This window comes from Protopterus annectens, chromosome 12.part0 (genome assembly GCF_019279795.1).
Source record: "Protopterus annectens isolate FY-2018-M chromosome 12.part0, PAN1.0, whole genome shotgun sequence".
Taxonomy (NCBI): domain Eukaryota; kingdom Metazoa; phylum Chordata; order Ceratodontiformes; family Protopteridae; genus Protopterus; species Protopterus annectens.
In genome coordinates, this window is record NC_056746.1 from 423861662 (window position 1) to 423886007 (window position 24346).

General features: G+C 44.3%; 1 protein-coding gene across 2 annotated transcripts in view; it reads left to right on the forward strand.

Moving 5' to 3' along the window:
- UBE2I (ubiquitin conjugating enzyme E2 I) overlaps positions 1-24346 on the forward strand; it is a 1019527-nt gene that overhangs the window by 267587 nt on the left and 727594 nt on the right. For both annotated transcript variants that reach the window (XM_044089535.1, XM_044089536.1), the window contains exons 3-4: positions 12356-12462; positions 12740-12815. In XM_044089535.1, the coding sequence (XP_043945470.1) occupies positions 12750-12815 (66 nt within the window). In that variant the 5' untranslated portion in view covers positions 12356-12462; positions 12740-12749. The remainder of the gene's footprint in view (positions 1-12355; positions 12463-12739; positions 12816-24346) is intronic.

Here is a 24346-nt window from a genome sequence, read left to right on the forward strand (position 1 = left end):
GCCAACTCAGGACCTTTAAATCTGGCAGCATGGCGAATATTGTAGCCATTCAGAACACTCCTCTTTCAAAGGCTGATGTCCTTCAAGGATGCATCTGCAGTCCTTACAAATGGGTTGTCCTGTTGTCAGGCAGCCCTTCGGTCGGCCGGATTCCAAAGTCTGGGTCTGGCCTCGGCTGGTGTCGCACTTCACCTGACGTCATAGCTGCAGTTCTTCGGGTATAAAGGCATCAGCCGACGCCATTTTCCTCAGTCTTTCTTGCCGCGTGGCGCCCGAAGCAGAAGCTGTTAGCAAGTGCTGGTCGGTCAGATCCAGAGATTACTACTACCGAATACTACTTCGAAGACAAGGTTTAGCAGGAACTGGCCTTCCAAAAATTGGTCCTTTCCAGACTCCTCTAAAACTCAGAGAGGGAGGAATAGGCGTACAAGAGGCAGAAATCAATCCAGAGGAGGTGCCTACAGGGGACGCCAGTGGCAAGGTAACAACCAACGAGGTACAGACACAACCACTGCCACTACAACAGGACAATCCCAGTGACTTGGATTTGACACCGCCTACCAGGGAACAAATAGCAGCACCCTTAGGCGGAAAGTTAGCATTATTTTCAAAAAACTGGCACTGTATCACAAGCGACAAGTGGATTTTACAAACTATAGACCAAGGCTACAGGTTTCATTTCCACACTTTACCCGGAAAAAGAGGAATGCCAAACCTACCACCAAATCAAAAGACAGAAGCTCTAAAACAAATAGCTCAATTAACAAGGATGAGAGCTGTGGAAAGGGTACCATCTATGGAACAAGGCAAGGGATTTTACTCCAGACTCTTCCTGGTACCAAGAAAAGAAAAAAATTGGAGGCCTATTCTCGACCTGTCCGCTTTAAACACATACATCATTGTTCCAAAATTCAAAATGCTGACCCTACAGCAACTTCTTCCCATGCTGGGCAAGGAGTTTTGGCTGGTAACTCTAGATCTCAAGGAGGCATACCTGCACGCCCCATACGACCACATTGCAGAAGATACCTCAGATTTCTTGCAGGATCAGAGCATTATCAATTCTCAGCATTGCCCTTTGGCTTATCTACTGCCCAGAGTATTCACGAAATGCCTGGCATCAGTAATCGCCACTGCAGGCTTCAGGGAATCCAAATTTATCCATACCTGGACGACTGCCTAATACAAGCGGACAACAAAAACAAGCTAACAGAAGACTTACAAAGAGTCATTTGCTTACTACAGGCCCTGGGATACACAGTCAATATAAAAAGTCAAGACTGATACCATCCCAAACAATAACCTTCTTAGGTGCAGAATTGGACACAGTAAAACAGATGGCATTCCTAACTGCAGAAAAACAAAACAACTTCCTGTCTATTTTTTGGCATTAACAAAGCAGAACAAGCTAACAGCAAGGAAAGTACTGCAGGCCTTGGGCTTCATGGCATCCTGCATAATCCTGGTCCCCCATGCCAGACTACATATGAGAAAACTACAGTGGTACCTAAAGAATTTATGGTCTCAACACAGGCACAGCTTAGAAACCGAAATACCACTAATTCCATGCCTGAAACGAGAGTTCCTGTGGTGGGCTCGGGCATGCCAGTCAAACCCAGGTTTGCCCTTCCACAGCATTCAACCAAGCCAAACCATCACAACGGACGCCTCAGACCTCTGTTGGGGGGCCCACATGCTGGACAAGTGCATACAAGGCTTATGGACTCCAGAGCAGCTGCATCTGCACATAAATCAAAAAGAAATGCTGGCAGTACAACTAGCAATCCAGAATTTCAGACCATTCCTCCAAGAAGGCCAGTTGATAAGGACAGACAACACCACAGTCATGTGGTACATCAACAAACAGGGAGGCACTCACTCATACCCTCTATGCCGAATGGCCCTAAACCTATGGAATATGGCTCTGAGTTACAACATTCAGTTACAAGCAATTTTTGTACCGGGAAAAGAAAACATCCTAGCAGACATTTTAAGCAGAACTACCTCTGATGCTCACGAATGGATGCTACACCCGGACATTTTCAAGGCCATCACAAAGAAATGGGGACTGCCACAAATAGACCTATTCGCATCCCCACTCAATCACCAGCTCAAGAAATTCTGCACAAGGACATACCACCCACTTGCTTGGAAGGTGGACTCTCTATCCTTCAGTTGGAAAGGCCTGACAGCATATGCATTCCCACCTCTCCCTTTGATGCACAAGGTGTTATTGAAAATCAAAGAGGAATGTCCAAGGATAATTCTGATAGCTCCAGACTGGCCAAGACAACATTGGTACCCATTACTGTGGAGCATGTCTCTGGGGAGAATGTGGACACTACCCCTGATTCCCTTGATGTTAACCCAGAACAACTACAACATCCTGCATCCAAACCTGAAAACTCTGCAACTGACTGCCTGGAACATTACATAACAGCAACTAACCCAGATTTATCCCAAAGGGTTAAAGACATTATACTTGAGGCCCGCAGACCTTCAACAAGAAGGAACTATGCAGGAAAATGGAAGAGGTTTCTCATTTGGAGTGCCGACAGGGGCAAAGATGTGTCAAAGGTAGACATTGCCAACATCCTGGAGTACTTGGCAGAGCTTTTCCATACAGGTCTGTCCTATTCCTCCATCAAAATACATGCATCAGCTATTTTTGCAGAATACAGCTTCGATCCACCTGTCTTTTCGCATCCTCTACTCAGGCAGTTTCTGAGAGGAATTAAGAATGTAAAACCTCCTAGGAAACCACCATTACCAGCATGGGACTTTAACTTTGTACTAGAAAAATTGACACTTCCCCCTTTCAAACCAGCAGCAACAGCAGATCTTCAACACCTATCCTGGAAAACTGCTTTCCTGCTGGCAATTACCTCAGCAAGAAGGGTTTCAGAACTACAGGCTTTAATGGCAGTACAACCCTTCCTAATCTTCCATCAAGATAGAGTTTCCATGAGAACTAATCCTACATTTATGCCTAAGGTGGTATCCAGAGTGTCTTTAAACCAGGCAATCCACCTACCTACCTTCTTTCCCAATCCACAGAACAGGGGGGAAAGACTACTGCATACATTGGATGTACATAGACGGTTACGCTACTACCTGGACAGAACCAAGGGTAATAGAAAATCTGACCAGCTTCTGGTAGCATATGCAACAGGAAGGGAAGGAAAAGCAATTTCCAAACAGACAATCTCCAAGTGGATAGGAAATTGCATTAGATTCTGTTACTCCTACCATGGAAAGGAAATTCCACAGAACATAAGACCTCACTCTACAAGGGCTACAGCCACTACCACAGCTTTCTTACGAGGAGTGGCTACCAAGGACATTATAGAGGCTGCTACTTGGACCTCCGTGCATACATTTGCCAAGCATTATAACTTACCTTTATACTCTAGATCCCGAGCAGGGTTTGCCACAGCTGTTTTGCAAGGGATCCTAACTACACCATAATTTCTTCTTCCTCCTCCCCTAGTTTAGCTATGGTATTCTACCCATTTGTAAGGACTGCAGATGCATCCTTGAAGGACATAGTACAGATGTCCTTCAAGGATGCATCTGCAGTCATAACAAATGGGTTGTCCTGTCGTCAGGCAGCCCTTCGGTCGGCCGGATTCCAAAGTCTGGGTCCGACTTCGGCTCATGTCGTACTTCACCCGACGTCATCTCTGCTGGTCTTCGGGTATAAAGGCATCAGCCGACGCCATTTTCCCCAGTCTTTCTTGCCACGTGGCGCCTGAAGCAGAAGCTGTTCGCAAGTGCCGGTCGGTCAGATCCAGAGATTACTACTACCGAATACTACTTCGAAGACTTCTAAAAAGCTAAGTACCACGTTGGGGACTCTTTCTTGCCTCAGCCGATGTCAGAAAAAGTAAATAACTGTTTAACTTGTGGGAAACAAAGCTATGGTATTCTACCCATTTGTAAGGACTGCAGATGCATCCTTGAAGGACATAGTACAGTTTTGTACCTACCATAAATGTAGATGTCCGAACAGGATAGCATCTGCAGTCAGGATTACCCACCCTCCTTCCCCACTGTGGTACTCCTAGGGTATTTGCCCACCTAATAGCTAGCTGGGGGGGATCTCTTATGGTGTATTTGTTTGTATATATGTACATACATGATTATTTTGTGTGTTTGCCTTCTACAATTTGGAAACATTGGCATTTATCCAAAAATTTAGCTTTCCAAGAGGGCAACTGGCATCTGGGGCAAGAAACACTGAGGAAAATGGCGTCGGCTGATGCCTTTACACCCGAAGAACTGCAGCTATGACGTCTGGTGAAGTGCGACACCAGCCGAGGCCAGACCCAGACTTTGGAATGCCGATCAAGGGCTGCCTGACGATAGGACAACCCATTTGTAAGGACTGCAGATGCTATCCTGTTCGGACATCTACATTTATGGTAGGTACAAAACTGTACTTTATGGATGTTGTCTTGGAAGCCAGGAGGCCCAGTACCAGAAAATCTTATGCAGAAAAGTCGAAGAGATTCTGTACTTGGAACAAGGCATTGACACGTGTGTACCAAATATCCCTCAGATTTTACAATACCTAACAGATGCTGAACAAAGGCCTTTCTTTCTCATCAATTAAGATTCATGCCTCTGCTATTTCAGCCCATTACAATATGGAACCACCTATCTTTTCTCATCCTTTAATAAGGCGGTACCTCAGAGGGGCCAAATACATTATGCCTCTAAGGAGAGCACCAATTCCGGCCTTGGACCTCAATTATGTTTTGTAAAAACTCCCACTGCCTCCTTTCGAGCCAGCTTCAACAGCAGATATAAAATTCTTATCTTGGAAAACAGCTCTACTCCTAGCAATAACCTCTGCAAGGCGAGTCTGAGTTAAAAAGCACTCATGGCTGTGGAACCTTTTATAATTTTTCATCCAGACAGGGTTTCTCTGTGGACGAACCCTACTTTTATGCCTAAGGTGGTATCCAATGTGGCCCTCAACCAAACCATTCACTTGCCTACCTTTTATCCAAATCCACAGAACAAGGGTGAGAAAATTCTGCATTCTTTGGACATACACCGGCAGTTACGCTTCTACTTGGACAAAACTAAAGCTTTCAGAAAGACTGAGCAACTTTTAGTGTCATATGCTGCAGGATCACAAGGAAAGGCCATCTCAAAACAGACTATTTCTAAATGGATAGGCCATTGCATCCGTTTCTGCTATTTTCAACATGGCAAATCAGTGCCTAAGGGCATTAGGCCTCATTCCACCAGAGCAGCAGCCACTTCAGCAGCCTTCCTCCGAGGAGTACCAACCAAAGATATCTTAAGAGGCTGCAACTTAGAGTTCAGTGCACACTTTTACAAAGCACTACCACTTACCTCTTTACTCTAAGTCTAGAACAGGCTTTGCCACTGCAGTTCTGGAGGGCCTCATAGCCTCTCCTAATCCTGTTTAGCCCAGCCACCCATCCTCCGCTTTGGCATTCAACCCAAGAGTAATTACTGCAACAGTGAAACACTAACATAGCACAGTTGTGTACCTACCATAAATGTAGATGTTAGTGTATTCACTGTTGCAGTCCAGGTTACCCACCCACCATCCCCCTTCTCTTTGCTGGAACTTACCTGCACTTCTCTATCCTATACAATCTATTTGGTGTATTTGCTTGTAGATAAAGAAAATGTTATTTTTGTGCATGCATTTTTATTGGCATTTTTCAGCCTACCAATTTGGGGGCACCTGATATCTGGGGCAAGAAAAACTGAAGAAAATGGCGTCTGCTGCATCTTTTATACCCCTGGCGTACTGACGTCAGGGAAGAGGTGACAGCAACCGACGCCGGACCTAGACTTTGGAATTCTGGCCGACTGAGGGTAGCCTGCCAGCAGGATAACCCAAGAGTAATGACTGCAACAGTGAATACACTCTAACATCTACGTTTATGGTAGGTACACACCTGTACTTTATGTAGAGCTTTTGAGATCGATCTTCTTAGACCCCCATTAAAGATCCCTCTACCCATTGGGGTCTTGGCTATTCTTCAGGGACTGACAATTGCAACATGAAATGTCTTTCTTGGAAAACTATCTGGTAGCCATTACTTCAGCTGTGAGAGTGTCTAAATTTCAAGCTTTATCAACCAAACCTCCTTATATAATTTTCAACCAAGACAGTATCCTTAAGAGCCTACCCTTTTATGCCTAATTTAGCCACAGAATCAAACCTCAACCAATCAATTCAGTTGCCAGTTTTCTTCCAATTTTTCTAGTAAAAGCAGATGCATGTTGCACCTCCTTGATGATTATAGACAACTATGTTTCTACCTTCACAGAGCAACGAAGCACAAAGTCTGACCAATTGTTTTCTTTCTCACCAAATCGTTTGTCAAGCAATTTCCAAAATTACCATTCCTAAATGGATTAGAGATCGTAATTCTCTCATTTACTCCCAAAAGGGTATTGAACTGCCTCGACCTAAAGCCCACTCTACTAGATCTATGGCTACTTCATCTGCTTTTTCTCCTAGGGCATCAGTTGATGAAATCTGCTGCAGCCACCTGATCAAGGAGTTGACCTTTGTCCCTCACAAATTGGATATGGTCTCCAAAACAGGGCATCTCTTGGCTCAACAGTGCTCTGGCACATCCTTGAGGGCCACTCGAGAGTTACATAGCTGGAGATTCTGACCAATTGGTGAGGAAGAATAAAAAGGATATCCTTTTTCAGGAGTTGTGAGCTTGCCATAACTTGACATCTGTGTTGTCCATTTTCTTTCTCACTTTCCGTCCCCACCATCTCACTGCTTTGTCTCTGAGAAGTTAACCTGGAGTAATTTAGCCCAACCCCAGCCAATCTTGCAGCACTTGCAGTCCGTGGAGTCCTAAGCAGAAGCACGAGTGCTGAGGCAGGCACCTGAGTTTTTTAGTTACTTTAAGTGAAGAAGTTTTCCAAAGCTAAAGCTATAAATACCCTGTTATTTTTTTTTTTTGTTTTTTTTTTTTTTCGCACTAACCGATGTCAGTAAAAGTTAATTGGCTTGCCTGTGGAAAGCAAATAGCACACCGAGACTTCCATTCTTACTGCGTCACTTGTTTAGGCCCAGACCACGACGTCCCCCATTGTTGCTTCTGTGCTTTGTTCAATGCCAGAACTGTCCATCGTCTGGCCCTTATTGTAGCCAGATATTTCCGCTTACAGTCCTCTAATTATGATATGGCTTCGGTAAGCCATCCAACAGCAGATCTACCGAAAAGATGTAAAGATAGACCGCACAGGTCCAAACCTACCGACGACGCTTCCGTTAAGCTTGTCAGTTCTCCGGTCCTCAGTGAGGTGCTTTCACAGCCCCTGATCCCCACTTCTGTGGATTTCCAGGCCACTACAGAGACCCTTTTGGAGTCCGGTATGCCGCATGACTTCTTCGACTAAAGAACCTGCGGCCGTCTCTACCTTTGATAGATCCGGAGCCGCTGAGTAGGCACCGGCTTCCGAGGAAGTCTGTCACACTACCAATTCTTGACAAACCAACATCTTTCATGACTACAGTTCTTTCCAAAAATGACAATTTCTAAGGCCCAGGGTACGAACCACACCCAAGAAACAGACAACCTACTCTCAGGTGCCTGCTTCCTTGCCTCAGTCTCAAATGCTTAAAATGGCAGAAGACCTTATGCTGATCGGGAGAAACCAAGCTACTCTTTCCCAAAGGAAGAGATCTGTCCCCTGTAGTTTTGTCTAAACAAGAGTCTGAGGAATCTGATGCATTTGAATATGGAGACGTGCAACCCCTCTCTTTTGAGGATTCTGATGGAGGATTCTATTCCTTAAGCCTCTCCCCCAGAGGATTTTTCCTTTGGGGAAACCCAGCATACCTTAAGGGAGCATTTCCAATGGGAGAGTGAACACTACCCTCAGTCAAGAGTCTCAGGGAATTCCTAGGTCTTCACAGCACAGACCCTTGGCACCCCCCCCCCACTCCTGGATGTAGTGGAGGATGATGTTTTCCTGGAATCCAGCTAGACTCCTGACGCCCTCCCTCCTGCACCCAGAAAAACAGACTGATACTAGGGAGTCCCCGACTCTCAAATTTCTTTTTAAAAATCCTACTGCTGACCCTGAGGTAATTTCTTAAGGGCCCAAAGGAATTAAAGCAGCCTCTAATAATCCCACCCCTTCTGATGGGGATTCCCAAACACTGAACAGATCTGGAACACATCAGCTACTCTTGGTGTCAGGGCACTAAATTGTCAGTTCCATATGCTGAAATTTCAGTAACATACCCTGGAACTCCTTAAATAAAAAATGTCTTCCTTTCCTGCTTGGGCAGAATCTAAAGAATTACAAGAGTTAATGCATTCTGCAAGTCAAGTAACTAAACACACCTTGCACTGTGGTTTTGATGCCCTAGAAGCTTCTTGAAGGGCAGCAGTCACTGGATCTGTCATTAGAAGGCATGCATGGCTTAAGGAACAGCTCCTGTCAGACCATGCCAAATCTAAATTGTTGGATGCCCCCTTCCACAAATAACTCATTTGGCACTAAGGCAGAAGAGGTCTTAAAGATGGAAAAAAAGCAAAATCTATGCAACCAGTTAGATTTCTTGCAGGTCAAACCACCTAGGTTCAGCAGGCATTGCACCACGAACATTGGTCCTTTCCTGCTCCCATTAAGCCAGTCCAGCCTAGGCCCCGGGGAAGTAGACCTCAGACAGCAGCCACAGGGACTGCAGAGATCCAAGCAGTATACTACCTCCACTTCAAAACCAGGGAGTCCTAAGCCACCCCTTTATGGTAAGAACTTACAATGACCCACCTCCCCCACCCACTGCCTCTACCCACCTTCTCTTACCCTAAGAGGAAAACTCTCCTTTCACACAAGAACCTGGGCCACCATTACCAACGACCACTGGGGTCATAGTGTCTCAGGAATACAGATTTTTCCTTCCACACCCTTCCAACCCCAGAAGGGTTCCCAAATTTACCACCATACCAGTGGGTAGAGGCTCAAAAGCAAATCCTTTCCCTGCTCTCTGAGGGCAGTAGAGCACATTCCTGCAGAACAGGTAGGCCAAGGTTTCTACTCCAGACTTTCTGGTGCCCCATCTTCAGTGTATCCATTCTAAACACCTTCCTGGTGGTCCCAAAAATCAAAATGCTCACCCTCCAGCAGTTGCTACCCATGTTCTCCAAGGATGCTTGGCTAGCCACCACTGATCTGAGGCCTACCTCCACATTCCTATCAGGGAATCATGCAGGAAATATCTCCATTTGAGGGCGGGATCCCAACAGTTTCAGTTCTCTGCACTTCACTTTGGCTTATCTACTGCTCCCAGAGTTTTCACAAAATGTTTGGCTCCGGCCATTGCCTTTTGTAGAAAAAGAAATATTCAGATTTACCCATACATATGACTGCCTTATTCAGACAGCCAGGAAAAGCTACTAGGGCACCTGGCCTTTGTAAAGTCCCTACTAACCTCCCTAGGGTACACAATCAACGAAAAGAAAAACAAACAAGTGCCCACCCAAAAGATTATCTTCATGGGAGCAAGCCTGGACACAGAATCCCAGATGGCATACCTTTCACCAGAGAAACACATTTTCCTGGCAACTAGCCACCAGGCCCCAGCTATCTGCAAGGAAGATCCTGCAAGCTCTGGGGTTCATGGCATCTTGCATACCACTCATTCCATATGCCAGACAGCATTTGAGTAAACTTCAATGGTACCTAAAAAGCCTTTGGTGTCGACACTCTCAAGACCTGGAAACTCTTCTACCTATAATTCCTTGCCTCAGAAAAGATTCTTTGGTGGGCAACGGCATGCTCACAACAAGGACCTCCTTTATCACCACCCCCACCGCACAGATCCTCACCACAGACTCATCAGACTATGCTTGGGGTGCCCAACTGGATGGCAGGTGCATACAGGGTCAATGGAGCCCGCAGCAAATCCCTCTGCACATCAACCAAAAAAAGATGGCTGAGCAGCACGCCTTGATAGCCTTCAAACCCCCTTCTCTCTCCAGGGGCTCTCCTGATCAAAACAGACAACACCATTGTGATGTGGTATATCAACAAGCAGGGAGGGACTCACAAGTAGCCTCTATGTAGGCTGGCCATAACCCTTTGGCACAGCCTCTGCCATGCAGCTACACCTGTTAGCGCAATTCTTACCAGGCTCTCAACTCTGGCAGACCAATTAAGCAGAAATCTTCTGGACCCACACGTGTGGCAGCTCAATAGAAGAACCTTCACCCTAATAACTCTGAAATGGGGTGCACCGAAGGTCTACCTCTTTGCCTCCCACACCAACCATCAGCTCAGCAAATTCTGCACCAGGGAGCATCACTGCATGGCTTAGAAAGTGGATGCCCTGTCCTTCCCCTGGGTCTATTTGTCTATGCCTTTCCTCCACTACCTCTCATCCCCAGGGTACTGCTCAAAATAAAGGAGGAAAAACCAAGGGCCATTCTTAATTCCAAACTGGCCCCTGCAGCACTGGTTCCCCTTGCTGCGCAGCCTGTCCCCACTGCCCCCATGGCATCTTCCTCAGATTCCAAACCTTACCCAGAGGGAAGGGGGATTCAAGCATCCCTAATTGCAGGCGCTCAGTTTGGCACCTTGGCTTATACCCTAACCCCCAACCAGTGTGCCAACCTCAGTAAATAGGTTCTAGATGTTATCCATGAGGCCAGGTGCCTTAGCACCAGAAAGTCTTAGGCTGACAAATGGAAAAGGTTCTACACCTGGATCCAGGCTAAGGGAGCCAATACGGCCCAGTCCTCCCTCCCTCTTATCCTGGATTATTTAGCTGACCTACTACACAGTGGCCTCTTTCTCCTCTATAAAACTTCATGCCTCTGCTGTTTCTGCTCATTCTCCCACTGAGCAGCCCCTTTTCCCACACCCTTTGATCAAACCAATCATGAGGGACTAGCAACCTGAGACCACCAACTCCAGCTTGGGACCTTAACTTTGTATTCGAAAAACTTACCCTGCCCCCTTTTGAACCAGCTGCTTATGCAGAGCTAAAATTTCTCTCCTGGAAGACGGCATTCATTCTGGCCATCACTTCAGCCAGAAGAGTCTGAGCTGCAAGCGCTCGTGGCTGTGGAACCCTTCATCTTCCATGCTGACAGGGTATCCCTCAGAACTAACCTATCCTTTATGCCCAAGGTGACCAAATTCATTCATTTGCCCACCTTTTTTCCTAATCCACAGAACAAGGGGGAAAGGATTCTGTGCACTCTGTGCACAGACAGCTCAGATTCTATCTAGACAATACTAAATACTTCAGAAAGTTTGATCAATTGCTCGTTAGCTTTGCTACAGGGGCAGAAGGCAAAGCCATCTCCAAACAAACTATCTCCAAATGGATAGCACACTGCATCCATTTATGCTACAAACATGGAAAGCCTCCCCCTAAGGGGGTCAGGACACACTCCACCAGTGCAGCCTCCACTTCTGCAGTTTTCCTCTGAGAAGTTCCCTCCCAGGGACATCCTGGAGACTGCCACCTGGACATCTGTTCACACCAGCATTACCACCTGCCTCTCTTCCAAATCCAGGGCAGGGTTTGCCTCTGCAGTCTTGTAAGGCATTCTAGCCAGCCCCTGCTTTCCTTGACTGCCTCCACCCATTTCCTCAGCTTTGGGAATCATCCCAAATGTGATGACTGCAACAGTGAAACTTGAACATAGTACAGTTGTGTACACTTACCATAAATGTAGATGTTAGAGTCTATTCACTGTTCTGGTTTCCCTCTCTCTATCCCCTTTCTTCTCTTTCCTTATAAGGGACTTATTGGTATTTATTTTCCACTGGTAGGGTTCTTCCTCCAGAACTTAGCTGCTACTTGGGGGCTCCTGACAGGTTAGGGCAAGAAAAACAGATGTAATGGTGTCGGCTGCCTTACTTTATACTACTTGACTACCTGATGTCAGTCCTGAAGCAACAGCAACCTACGCAGAAATACTAATTCTTTGGTATTCGGGCCAACTGAGGGCTACCCTGGCAGGGATAACCCAAATGTGATGACTGCAAAAGTGAATAAACTCAACATCTATATTTATGGTAAGTGTACACAACTGTACTTTTCATTATGGGAAAAGGGAGGAGCTCGAGACTGGGATCCATAAGTCTTGGAAATGCTGCTGAATCTGATCTGATGTCTGATCCGAAACTCAGTGAGGAAGAATAAAAATGGATAACGCATGCCAAATTATGGTAAGTACATAACTCTTAATTATACCATGACAAAGTCACAGATTGATCATGTAATTATTGCAGGTAAGTACCAGACAGATTTTTGTGATAAGTGCTTTGCTCAGACCTCACTGATTCTAATACTATGATTTGATTTGCCTTTCAGATTCATTTCGGTTAGACTTGGGCAGTGCTCGGTTTAGCTCAAGTTTATCAGAGCATCAGTCCATCAAAGTTCTTCTGAGCCAAGAAGTTACTGCAGTGCAGTAATAGGTAAGGAAATGCAGAAATCTCAGTGCCTTCAGATGATAGTGACTGATTATGTAGGCTTGAATGTTTTGAACACAGGTGATGGTGGTTTGCATTAAAAACTACAGGGGATTCTGTGGAGTTTTATATTGTAGCTCATTTTATTCTGTGTTGTCCCACCTCCCCAATAGAATTTGCTCCCTTGGGCATTATTGCAGTTTGTAGTTAGTTTTGACTAAATCATTCTAGGAACTGTTTTGGAAGCGTTGAGGAAATTAAATTACTTTCTCTCTCTGTTTAGGAAAGTGAGCATGTCTGGTATAGCTTTGAGTAGACTTGCGCAAGAAAGAAAAGCCTGGAGAAAAGACCATCCTTTTGTAAGTAGAGTACTTTTGTCATGAATTGTTGACTTGCCTCTTGCAGTTACACATGGTCAGAATCTGAGCTTTTAGCTCTTACTTTGGCTTTACTGTGGTTGGGGATGGTGGCTGTTAATAATGTTGCTCTTGAGGGTGTTAAAATATTGGTGTGACTTCAAGGACTCTGCCACATTCATATTCTTGATTTTTTGCAATCTGTTAATGCCCTTTCTTGTAAGACTTGCCAGTGTAACAGAACTGTCCAGGAATGTCTGCCTTTGCCGCAAAGTTTGACCTTTGGGGTTTGTGCAGATCTTCCCCTGCATGAAGTGCCGCCGCTACCCCCCCCCCCAACCAATAAATATGTACTGCTCTTTGTAAATTTATCTGGCTTTGATGGCTCTAAGCCCACAAACTTGTTCATGTGTGGTTTATGAATAATTTTGTTCTAGATAACTGAAATGCATTATGTACAAAAACTTACCACTTAACATGCTAAATACTTCAGTTTAACTGTAGTATTTCTGGGTAACAGTTGTCCATTCTTATTTAAGTTGTTTACTGGTAGAGTCTGAAAGGGACGGTGCCCATTTTCAGTGGAGGTCTGGGGAGAAGTCCTCCAGATGCATGTCTTTGAAATGTGGGAGGAATATGGAGCACTTGGAGGAAACCCATACGAATGTAGGGAGGACATTAGACTGCACAGAAGGCGCCCCAGCCGAGAATCAAACTCAGAGAATCTCTTAAGTGATCACACTAACTGCTGCACCACCCACTTATAACATAACATGGATAAGGAAAGAACTTCCTTGTGTAAGGTCTGCTGCATGTACTGAGCAGGGCAGATCATAGTGTAAAGCTGTCTGCACTTTTTGCTGCTTCACTCTTTGCAGACAGCACTTGACTATTATTTATTTTAAATTTGTTTACCAGGAAAGTCCGACTGGAATTGGGTGCATTTACAGCGGAGGCCTGGGGAGAAAAGCTCAACATCAAACAATGTTATACTATGGTATATAAAATCAAGAGATATTTCATACAATACTTTGTTCCATGCAGGCTGACTTTACCCAATATTGGGCCCTGGTTGTTAGTAATTGGTAAACATATTGGCTGATGCAGTCACACATCTCGCAAGATATAATGGTAGCAAGTAGTAGGCCCTGTGTGGGAGTTTGAGTGCTGCATGTTAGACATAGTAAGCAGTGAAAGTGAATAGGTTAGTGAGAGAGTGGGGAGACCAGGAAAGCATTTATGTAATAAAAGGACAGAGCCAGGACTGCAAGAGGTGTGGCTTGAGTTCACTTTTGAACAGTGAGATAGTTGCTTATGATTAGATGTTTTGGGGGAGGTTATTCCATTCCTTAGCGATGGTATGAGAGAAGAGCTTTCCCTGCAGTGTTATTGGCTTTTGATATACAGAGCAGGGTCTTGTTGGTTGAGCATAGAGGACAGTTTGCTGAGTATTGGTTTAGTAGTTTGGTTAGGGCTGGAGTTTTGTGGGGATTTAGTATGTTGAAGGTGAGTGCTAGTTGGTACCCAATTAGATGAGGTAGTTCTAACCATTTTAGCTCCTTTAAGGCAAGATAGTGGTGGAGTTAAAACAGTGGTGGAGTGATTTGCAAATTTTGCAACATTATTGTAACATGATTCGAGTTTGCCCAAGTCTGTTTAGGATTGGGGATGCATATAGTAGGGTAGACAAGAAGAGAGTTTGGGCTAGGGTGATACGTGCTTGGTCAGATAGGAATTGCTTGTGTTTGTATAGGGTTCCTAATTTGTTGTGTATTTTTTTTAATGGTTTGGTAGATATGGACATCATAGTGAAGCTCCTTATCTATTTCAACACCGAGGAGCTTAGTATGGGGGGATGGAGAGATTGTGGTGCCATTTTTGGAGGAGATGAAGGAAGGAGGTGTGGTTTTGGATTTGTTGGAGAAAAGTAATTTGGTCTTGTTGGAGTTTAGAATAAGTTGGATATCAGTAATCCATTTTTCCAGAGTAGAAGGATTCTTGGGTAAGCTTTTGAAGAGTGGTTATGGATGGGGGCTGAGCATATTAGGGTTGAGTAATCTGCGTATTGTATAAGTGATGCATGCAGGGTGGAGGCAAGTAGTTTTTGTAAAAATGGTAAATAGTAAAGGACCCAGTATTGATCCTTGTGGAACGCGAATGGTAGTTGGTAATAGAGGTGATAGTACACCTTGCCATTTGACTGTTTTTTATCGGAGAGAGAGTTTCTGAACCAGGAAGTAGCAGAGGGGGCAAAGGACATGGTTGTCAGTGTCTAGAAGTAGGTTATGCGAGACCATGTCAAATGCCTTTGATTTAAGAATATAGCTGATACGAAGTTGTTGTTTCCAAGTTGCTTAACCTGGTTGGTAAAGGAGAGAAGAGCTGTAGTTGTGCTATGGTTTGGGCGAAAGCCATGCTGTGTGAGGGAGAGGAGATTATGTAAGGTTAAAGAAGTGCATTACCTGTGTGTGAATGCATTTCTGTAAGATTTTGGAAAGGGGGATAAGATAGCAATGGGGCGGTAGTTTGATGGTTCATAGGAGTTGCCGCCTTTGTGCGGGGGAATGATGTATGACACTTTCCATAGTTGGGGGTTGTAAGCTTCTTTTATGGAGCGGTTTATCAGAATAGAGACTGGGTAGGCTAGAGAGACTGCAACTAATTTAGGATAGTAGTGGGTAGACCATCTGCTGCGAGAATGATGGGTTTCAGATGTTCTTAGTGTTTCACTGTTGCAGTCATTACATTTGGGTAATTTGCTGGCAGGTTGCTCTGTCGGCCTGAATTCCAAAATCTTGTGTCTTGCGTCGGTTGCTGTCTTCTCTTCCATGACATCAGGTCGTCAAGGGTATAAAACATGCAGCCGACGCCATTTTCTTTAGTCTTTCTTGCCGCGCGGTGCCCGAAGCAGAAGCATTGGCCGACTGCTGAAATATTCGAGTTTGAGTTTCAGAACTGAAGTCTTCACTAAAGCCAAGTACCCCATTGGAGAAACTTTTTTCTTGCTCTTTACTGATGTCAGAAAAAGTAATTGTATTACTTGTGGGAAGCAAATACCTCATAAGGATTTCCATTTATACTGCATTCCTTGCCTAGGCCCTGATCAGTGTGCCTGGCTGTCGGTTTTGTGCTAGATTTAACCAACGCACTATTAAGCATCTGTATACTTTTGCATCAAAGTATTTTGGAAACAGATTTAACTACCCAGAAATGTCGTCTGATAGCAATCAGAGTACCGGAGTACATAAACGCAAAGAAAAGGACAGAGAAAGGCAGTAGAGATCTAAAACCGACTAAGCTTCTCATAAGCCGGTCGCCAGTACTCGGGCGCTTTCGCAGCCCCTGATACCCGGTACCTTCAAGTCGCAGGCCTCTACCGACATCCACATGGAGTCCGGCATGCCGCAAGATATTGAAGGTACTGGACCAACGGATGCATGGGTCCGGAGCCGCTGAGCAGGCACCGGCTTCACAGGATGTATTCAGACCTCAACATTTGTATATTAAACCGAAGACAGCTGCAAAACCAAAGACAAAAGCATCTTCTAAAACTAAAAAAACTGACGCATGAGCCACGTGCACAGGCCTCTATGCCTAAAAAAACATTATCAAAATGGCTGAAGACCTCATTACCTTGATCAGGGGTACCCATCCCCTTCCAGATAAGAGGCCTAGGCAAGACGCTGCTTATGAATCTTCAGATCAGGTTTCTATTCTGATCAGGAATTTATCTTTCTCCCTATGAGGATTCTGATGCAGAGGAGTCTATACAATCTGCATCTCCTCCTGAGGATTATTCATTTGGTGAAACCTTGCATACTTTGAGGGAGCATTTTCACTGGGAGAGTAAAGACTTCCCAGAATCAAAAAAGAGGCTCAGGGATTTCCTTCTCCCTCAGCACAAGCCTTTGGCCATTCCCCCTAGACATTGTGGATAATGTGTTTTCGGAGTCGAGCTTAACACCTGACTCCTTACCTCCGGCTCCCAGTAAGCCTGACAGATATTACAGGGTCCCTGCCTCACATAAATTTTTATTTAGAAACCCTGCTGCTGATCCTGAAGCTTTTTCACAGGGTCCAAAGGGAGTTAAGGCCTCAACAGCAAAAAATCCTACCCCCTCTGACAGATTCAAGGGCACTGGACAGATGGTGGGGTGGAGGGGTGGGAGGTTTATACATCTGCAACCTTGGCAATTAGGTCCTTAAACTGTCAATTTCATATGGTTAAGTACCAACAACATGTTATGAGATTGCTGAAACAAACTTTTTTTTCAGAATGTGCAAAAAATAAAGAATTGCAGGAATTATTGCATGCAGCTGAACAGGTTGGAAAGCATACTTTGCACTGTGGTTTTGACTCCTTAGACGCCTCCTGCAGGGCCGCAGTTACTGGATCTGTGATTAGGAGGCATGCCTGGTTAAAGGAACAGAATTTGCCTGATCATGTTAAAGCTAAATTGCTAGATGCACCTTTGCAGCATGATTCTCTGGTATTAAGGCAGAAGAGGTTTTAAAGAAAATGGAAGACAAAGCTAAGTCTATGCAAACTGTTAGACTTCTTACAAGTGCAGCCACCTAGATTCAGTAGACACTGGGCTACAAAAAATTGGTCCTTTCCAGTGTCTGAGCTCAAAGGGGCAAATCCAAATGCCATTAGGGTTCCAAATACCAGGCGCAGGATTCATACAGGTCAAAGCAATGGGGCGCTTCTACCTCCAAATCTGGAGGAGATAAAGCGCAAACCTACAGAAAACCATCCCAATGACTTCCCTCTGCCTACTCCAAGCACTTATCTTTTGGCAACACCCATTGGGGGAAAGTTAGCACTTTTTGCTCAAAATTGGTAGTTAATAACCCAGGACAAGTGGGTACTAAACATAGTATCACACGGATACAGATTACATTTCCACACTCTGCCAATGACAAATGGTTGGCCAGATCTGCCAAAAAAATCAATGGGCAGAGGCTCCAGAAACAGGTTATGTCCCTCATGGATATGGGGTCATTCAGCCAGTACCAGAACAGGAAAAAGGACAAGGTTTTTACTCAAGACTGTTCTTAGTACCCAGAAAGGACAAGGCCTGGCGGCCAGTACTGGATTTATCGATTTTGAACACATACATGGACATTCCAAAATTCAAAAAGCTGACTTTGCAGCAGCTTCTGCCCATGCTGGGGCAAGAATGCTTGGCTGGTGACATTAGACCTAAAAGAGGCATACTTGCGTGTCCCAATAACAGTCGTGCAGAAGATACCTCAGATTCAAGGCTGGCTTAATGCATTACCAATTCTCTGCACTGCACTTTGGCTTATCTACTGCACCCAGGGTCTTTACAAAGTGCCTGGCACCCATAATTGCATTTTGCAGACAAAGAAGTATGCAGATATATCCTTACTTAGACAACTGTCTCATTCAAGCAGAGAACAAGGACATTCTTCTCCGACACCTGGCTTTTGTGAAAAGGCTTCTAACATGCCTAGGGTACACAAACGAAAAGAAGTCACAACTGGTACCCTCTCAAAAGATAACATTCCTGGGTGCAAGCTTGAATACAACTGCCCAGATGGCTTACCTCACGCCAGACAAGCAAAGACAACTGAGTACTTCAAACTGATGGCAACAAAGACCCAGTTATATCTGCAAGACAAATTCTGCAGGATCTGGGCTTCATGGCACCCTGCATCCTACTGATTCCATATGCAAGACTGCATATGAGGGAACTTCAGTGATACCCGAAATGTTTATGGAGTCAACATTCTCAGTCTGGAGCAATGATTCCTCTCATACCCTGCCTAAAACAGGAGTTTCTATGGTGGGCAAAGGCATGTGACCAAAACATGGGACGGCCATTCACTCTCCCCCCTGCCAGCCAAACCTTAACAACGGACTCTTTGGATAATGCTTGGGGGGGCCCACATGACCTGAAGATGCATTCAGGGCATATGGACCCCAAAACAAATGCATCTGCATATCAACCAGAAAGAGATGCTAGCTGTTCAAAATGCCCTAGCAGCCTTCAAGGACTTACTTCATTCAGGACAACTAATGATAAAGGAGGACACCACAGTCATGTGGTATATAAACAAGCAAGGGGGCACACATTCATACCCCCTTTGCAGATTAGCCATGGCACTGTGGAACACAGCTTTGACCTACCAAATACATCTTCAAGGTCAATTCCTGCCAGGAAAACAAAATACACTGGCAGTTAAGCAGAAACCTTATGGATCCTCACGAGTGGAAACTAACCCCACAAGTCTTCAGAGTTATAACAGAAAAATGGGGGAGCCCAGACATAGATCTATTTGCCTCTCCTCAAAATTATCAATTGAAAAGATTCTGCACAAGGACTTATCACAGACAAGCATGGAAAGTGGACGCCCTATCCTTCAGTTGGAAAAACCCTATCAGTTTACGCCTTTCCTCCTCTGCTCCTCCTCCGCAAGGTCCTCTTAAGTCAGACAAGAGAAACCAGAGATGATACTAATTGCCCTGGACTGGGCCCGCCAGTACTGTTACCCAATCGTAAGGAACTTGTCTCAATACCCAGCTTGGACCTTAACTCAAAGACCTCAACTACTGTCCCAGCAAGATAATCAGATCCTGCACAATCAACTACAGACACTGAACCTGACAGCATGGCTGATCATGTAGTTATACAAACAGCACCTCTCTGTAAAGTTGTGTTGGATGTCATTTTGGAAGCCAGAAGGCCTAGTACTAGAAAATCTTATGCTGACAAATGGAAGCGATTCTGTGCTTGGAATCGAGCACAAGGAACTGATACAGCTGAACCCAAATATTCCTCAGATATTACAATACTTAACTGAGATGCTTCACAAAGGCCTATCTTTCTCATCAATCAAAATCCATGCCTCTGCCATATCTGCTCATTAAAATACAGAGCCACCAATCTTTTCTCATCCTTTTACTAAAGCAGTATCTTCGAGGAGCCAAAAATTGAAGGCCGCCTAGATCACCATTACCTGCATGGGACCTCAATTGTGTTGAAAATGCTCACCCTACCTCCATTTGAACCAGCTGCTACTGCTGATATAAAGCTCTTATCATGGAAAACAGCTCTGTTACTAGCAATTACTTCAGCAAGAAGAGTTTCAGAGCTACAGGCCCTCATGGCTGTAGAGCCTTTTTATCATATTTTACTCAGACAGGGTGTCTCTGAGAACATATCCTACTTTTATGCCTAAGGTGGCTTCCAGTGTGGTTCTTGACCAAACAATTCATCTGCCAACTTTTTATCCAAATCCGCAGAACAAGGGGGAGAGAATTCTGCATTCCTTGGATGTACACAAACAGTTAAGATTCTACTTGAGCAGGACTAAAGCTCTAAGAAAAACTGAGCAATTACTAGTGTCATATTCTGCAAGATCAGAAGGCAAGGCTATTTCAAAGCAAACCATGTCAAAGTGGATAAGCCACTGCATCCATTTCTGCTACTTACACCATGGTAAACCTGTGCCCAAGGGCATTAGGTCTCATTCCACCAGAGCTGCAGCTACTTCAGCAGCCTTTCTCAGAGGAGTACCAACCAAAGACATTCTAGAGGCTGCTGCTTGGAGTTCTGTTCACACCTTTACAAAGCATTATCATTTGCCTCTCAACTCTAAGTCCAGGGCAGGCTTTGCTACTGCAGGGCCTTATAGCCAGACCTAATGCTGTTTAGCGCCAGACTCCCAACCATAGCTTTGGGATTCTACCCAAATGTAATGACCAACAGTGAAACACGAGCATAGTACAGTTTTGTGTACACTTACCATAAATGTAGATGTTAGTGTATTCACTGTTGCAGTCCAGGTTACCCTCCCACCATCCCCCCTGGCATTCTGGAGTTTCTTTCCTTCTCTATCGTCTACAACCTATGTGGTGTATTTGCTTGTCAAGGAAGGTAAAGTTTATATTGATGCATGTATACATATATAATATATATATATATATATATATATATATATATATATATATATATATATATATATATATATATATATAATAGAGGGAGGGCGAGAGATGTGTGCACACATATATATATATATATATATATATATATATATATATATATATATATATATATATATATATATATATATATATATATATATACATACATACATATATATATATATATATATATATATATATACATATACATAAATATATACATACATATATATACATATGTTTTATATCCCTGACGACCTGACGTCATGGAAGAAAAGACAGCAACCGACGCAGGACCCAAGACTTTGACATTTAGGCCGACTGAGGGCAACCTGCCAGCAGATTACCCAAATGTAATGACTGCAACAGTGAATACACTCTAACATCTACATTTATGGTAAGTGCACACAACTGTACTTTTTGAGTAGTTTAACTGTGGAGGTTGGCACAGGTTAAAGTATGAAGGGGGTATACTATTGTGATTTATAGTTGGGGTGAATGTAGAGCTACTGTTTGATAACTGGGTAGATAATGAGAATAGATTCTGTGAAGTGATGGTTGAATTGAGAAGCTATGCTGTCATTATCAGTATTGGTGTTGGTAGCTGGGGTGGTAGTTTTGCCGGGTTTTAGAAGGGAATTGATAGCCTGCCAGAACTTTTGGGGGTTCTTGGAATGTTTGTTTTGGATTTTTAGGAAGTAGTTTTGTTTATCCATTTTTGTTGGTTACAAAGTTGTTGATTATATTTGTTTATCTTGGCTGTTTTTCCAGCTCTTCCAGGCATTGTCTCTGGCTTTTAGTAAGGCTTTTTTTGTTTTATCTAACCAAGGGGCATAGTTAACTTTAGTTCTTCGTTGCCTGATGGGAGTTGGTATATTTAGAGCATTCATAAAGGTATTGAAATATTCAACTGCCTGGTCTAATGCTAGAGTTTTGTAGTGGGTGCCAGTTACTTTGTTGTAGCATGGTGTTAACATGTGGATCTACCTTGTGCTCATCTCTAGTTTCCTTATACAGTATAGGTTTGGATATGTTTATCTGTCTATGCAGGAGGAATGTGGGGCAGTTGTCACTCAGTGCATCAGGTAGGCAGCCCACATGGTCATAGGCAGCCCACATGGTCATTTTCTATGGGGAGATTAATGTCCAGTCAAGAATGGAGTGTTTTTTTGGATTTGTCAACTCGGGTGGGTTTTTGGATTGAGAGAATCCAAATAAGTTGATGTGATGTGAGGGATTGTTGGAGTTGCAGGTTAGCCAGTCTAGGTTTAGGTCTCCTAGTAGGATGGTTTCTTGTTGCAGGTTGTTTGTAGCCTATTGTAACATTTCCTGCATAGGTGAGTTATTTCCTGGAGGAATATAACTGCATAGGATAGGGATTCTTTTTGTTTTTTAGGGGAATAAGAGCCTAATGTTTCACTTTTTTGGAATTTGGGAAGGAGGGTTTTCAAAGGCTGAAGATTAAATGTGTTATAAAATTGCTACTCTGCCTGTTTTTGGTGTCTGTCTTTCCTTAGAATGTTATAACCTAGAGGGAGATTTTCTTTGTTTTGGGTGGTGGGTTTAAGCCAGGTTTCAGTGATAGTATATCTGGGGAGTAGTGGGCTATGAGTGCGTTTAAGTCGTGTAGCTTATTGGATATACTTCTAGAGTTTAAGTTAATTATAAGTAGGTCTGATATCTGTTGTGTGGACCTGGGTTGGGGTGTATGTCGCCTGAGATTAGTAACCATTTTTTGAGGAGTAGTTTGAGTTTGATGGCGTGAGCTAGGTGTGTATGTACTTTGGGTTCTGCTTGTCTATTGAGTGGTGATGAGGTATGTGTTTTGTGTATGTAGCATACTGAGTTAGTATTAAAAAGTGTAGAGCAAATTAAAATATTTGTATGTTCATAGGTTCATACTAGGCTATCTGCCCTAGGGCATTTATAAGCCTAGTCAGAGTGTGTTTGGCTTTCGCCACCCATTTTAAATTAATTTTGCTATGCCCTTTTTCGAGGTTAGTATACTATGCCTCTGTCTAACAGTGACACAGAAGTGATACCTGGGGTAAACCTACGATCCCCCATCCACTCATCAAGATTCCTCTTGAAGAGTCAATGAGGGACTCTGCCTAACCTGGACCGGGATTTTATTCGAGTGAAGGGAGCCTCTGGGTTATGAATCTGTCCCTCCAGCATGTCCTATTTATTTCAGTGCTGAGGTCCAAGTCTCTCGAGCGCATAGCTAGATAGGATTTGGATTTTCTGAGATGCAGCATGTCCATTAAGTTCGGGTTGGACATGGCTTTATACGTCATTCACAGATCGCTTCTGAGCAGGCAGTATGCCACTAAGTAGAGCTGGAGTTTCTTTAACCGGGCAGCATATGGCATCTGTTTGAGCCCTTTGATCCTCTTGGTGAGGTACTTTTGGGGTCTTTCCAGTTGCTGCAGGTGTCTGGTAAGGTACATCCCAAAAGGGGCATTGTACTCCATTATGGGCCTGATGAGGGATGAGTAAAGAGGCACGATGACCTCCCCTGATCTAGATGTGAATCCCTTCATGATTAGGTGGGCTATATAAAATGTTTTTCTAACCACTTTGGCCACGTGGTTGTCAAATGAGAGATTGCTATCAACTTGGGTCCCCAGGTCCCTAATTACTACTTGCGTACTTAATGGATTACCACCTATGCGGCAATTTGTGGGCACTTTGTTTTTGCCAAAGGGGGTGACTGTACACTTTTTGGCATTTAGCTTAAGGCCATGGCTCTGGCACCAGTTGTGTTTTCTATGAGGCCCTTTTGGAGGATGCTTGTGTTGGCTGGAGAGTTGATTATGGCGCCTAGTTTGCAGTCATCTGCGAACTTGGTCAGCCACAGTCCTTCCGTGTTGGCCTGTACCTCCGAGAAATATATACCGAACAAGAGAGGTCCCAGGACTGAACCTTGTGGGACGCCACTTTTAACTGGTTTGGAGTCTGACATGGCTCCAGCAATTCTAACCATGTGGGTTCTGTCCTTGAGCCACTTTGCAACCCATGTAGTGACATAGGGGTTTATATTTAAGCTGGTGAGCTTATCTGTAATGCCCGACTGGGGTATTGTATCGAAGGTTTTTGCAAGGTCCAGGTAGGCTGTGTGGACCCACCTTCCCCTCGTCAATGGCCCTTGGTGACTGTTTCAAAGAAATCGACCAGGTTTAAGAGGCAGGATCTGCCCTTAAAGCCGAACTGGGTAGGATCCAGTGTCTGTAGGTCCCCAATATCTTTATTTATGAGGTCCATGATCCTTTTCATAGCTTTGCAGACCAAGCTAGTCAGGCTTATGGGGCGATAGTTTCCAGGATCCGTTGAGGCACCACCTTTGTGGAGAGGGACCACTGTTGCTGTATGCCACTCTTAGGGTACATAACCTGTAGTAAGGCTGAGATTGAACAGTAGTTTTATGTTTGGGTTTAGCTCTTCTTGGAGTTCATGTAGGACGCAGCCCGGGACAGTGTCTGGTCCCATTGATGCTGTGTGTTTTGCTTTGGAGAGGGCGGCTCTTACCTGAGCATCTGAGATGTCAGGGGGGCAGCACTCTGCTGGGATAGATATT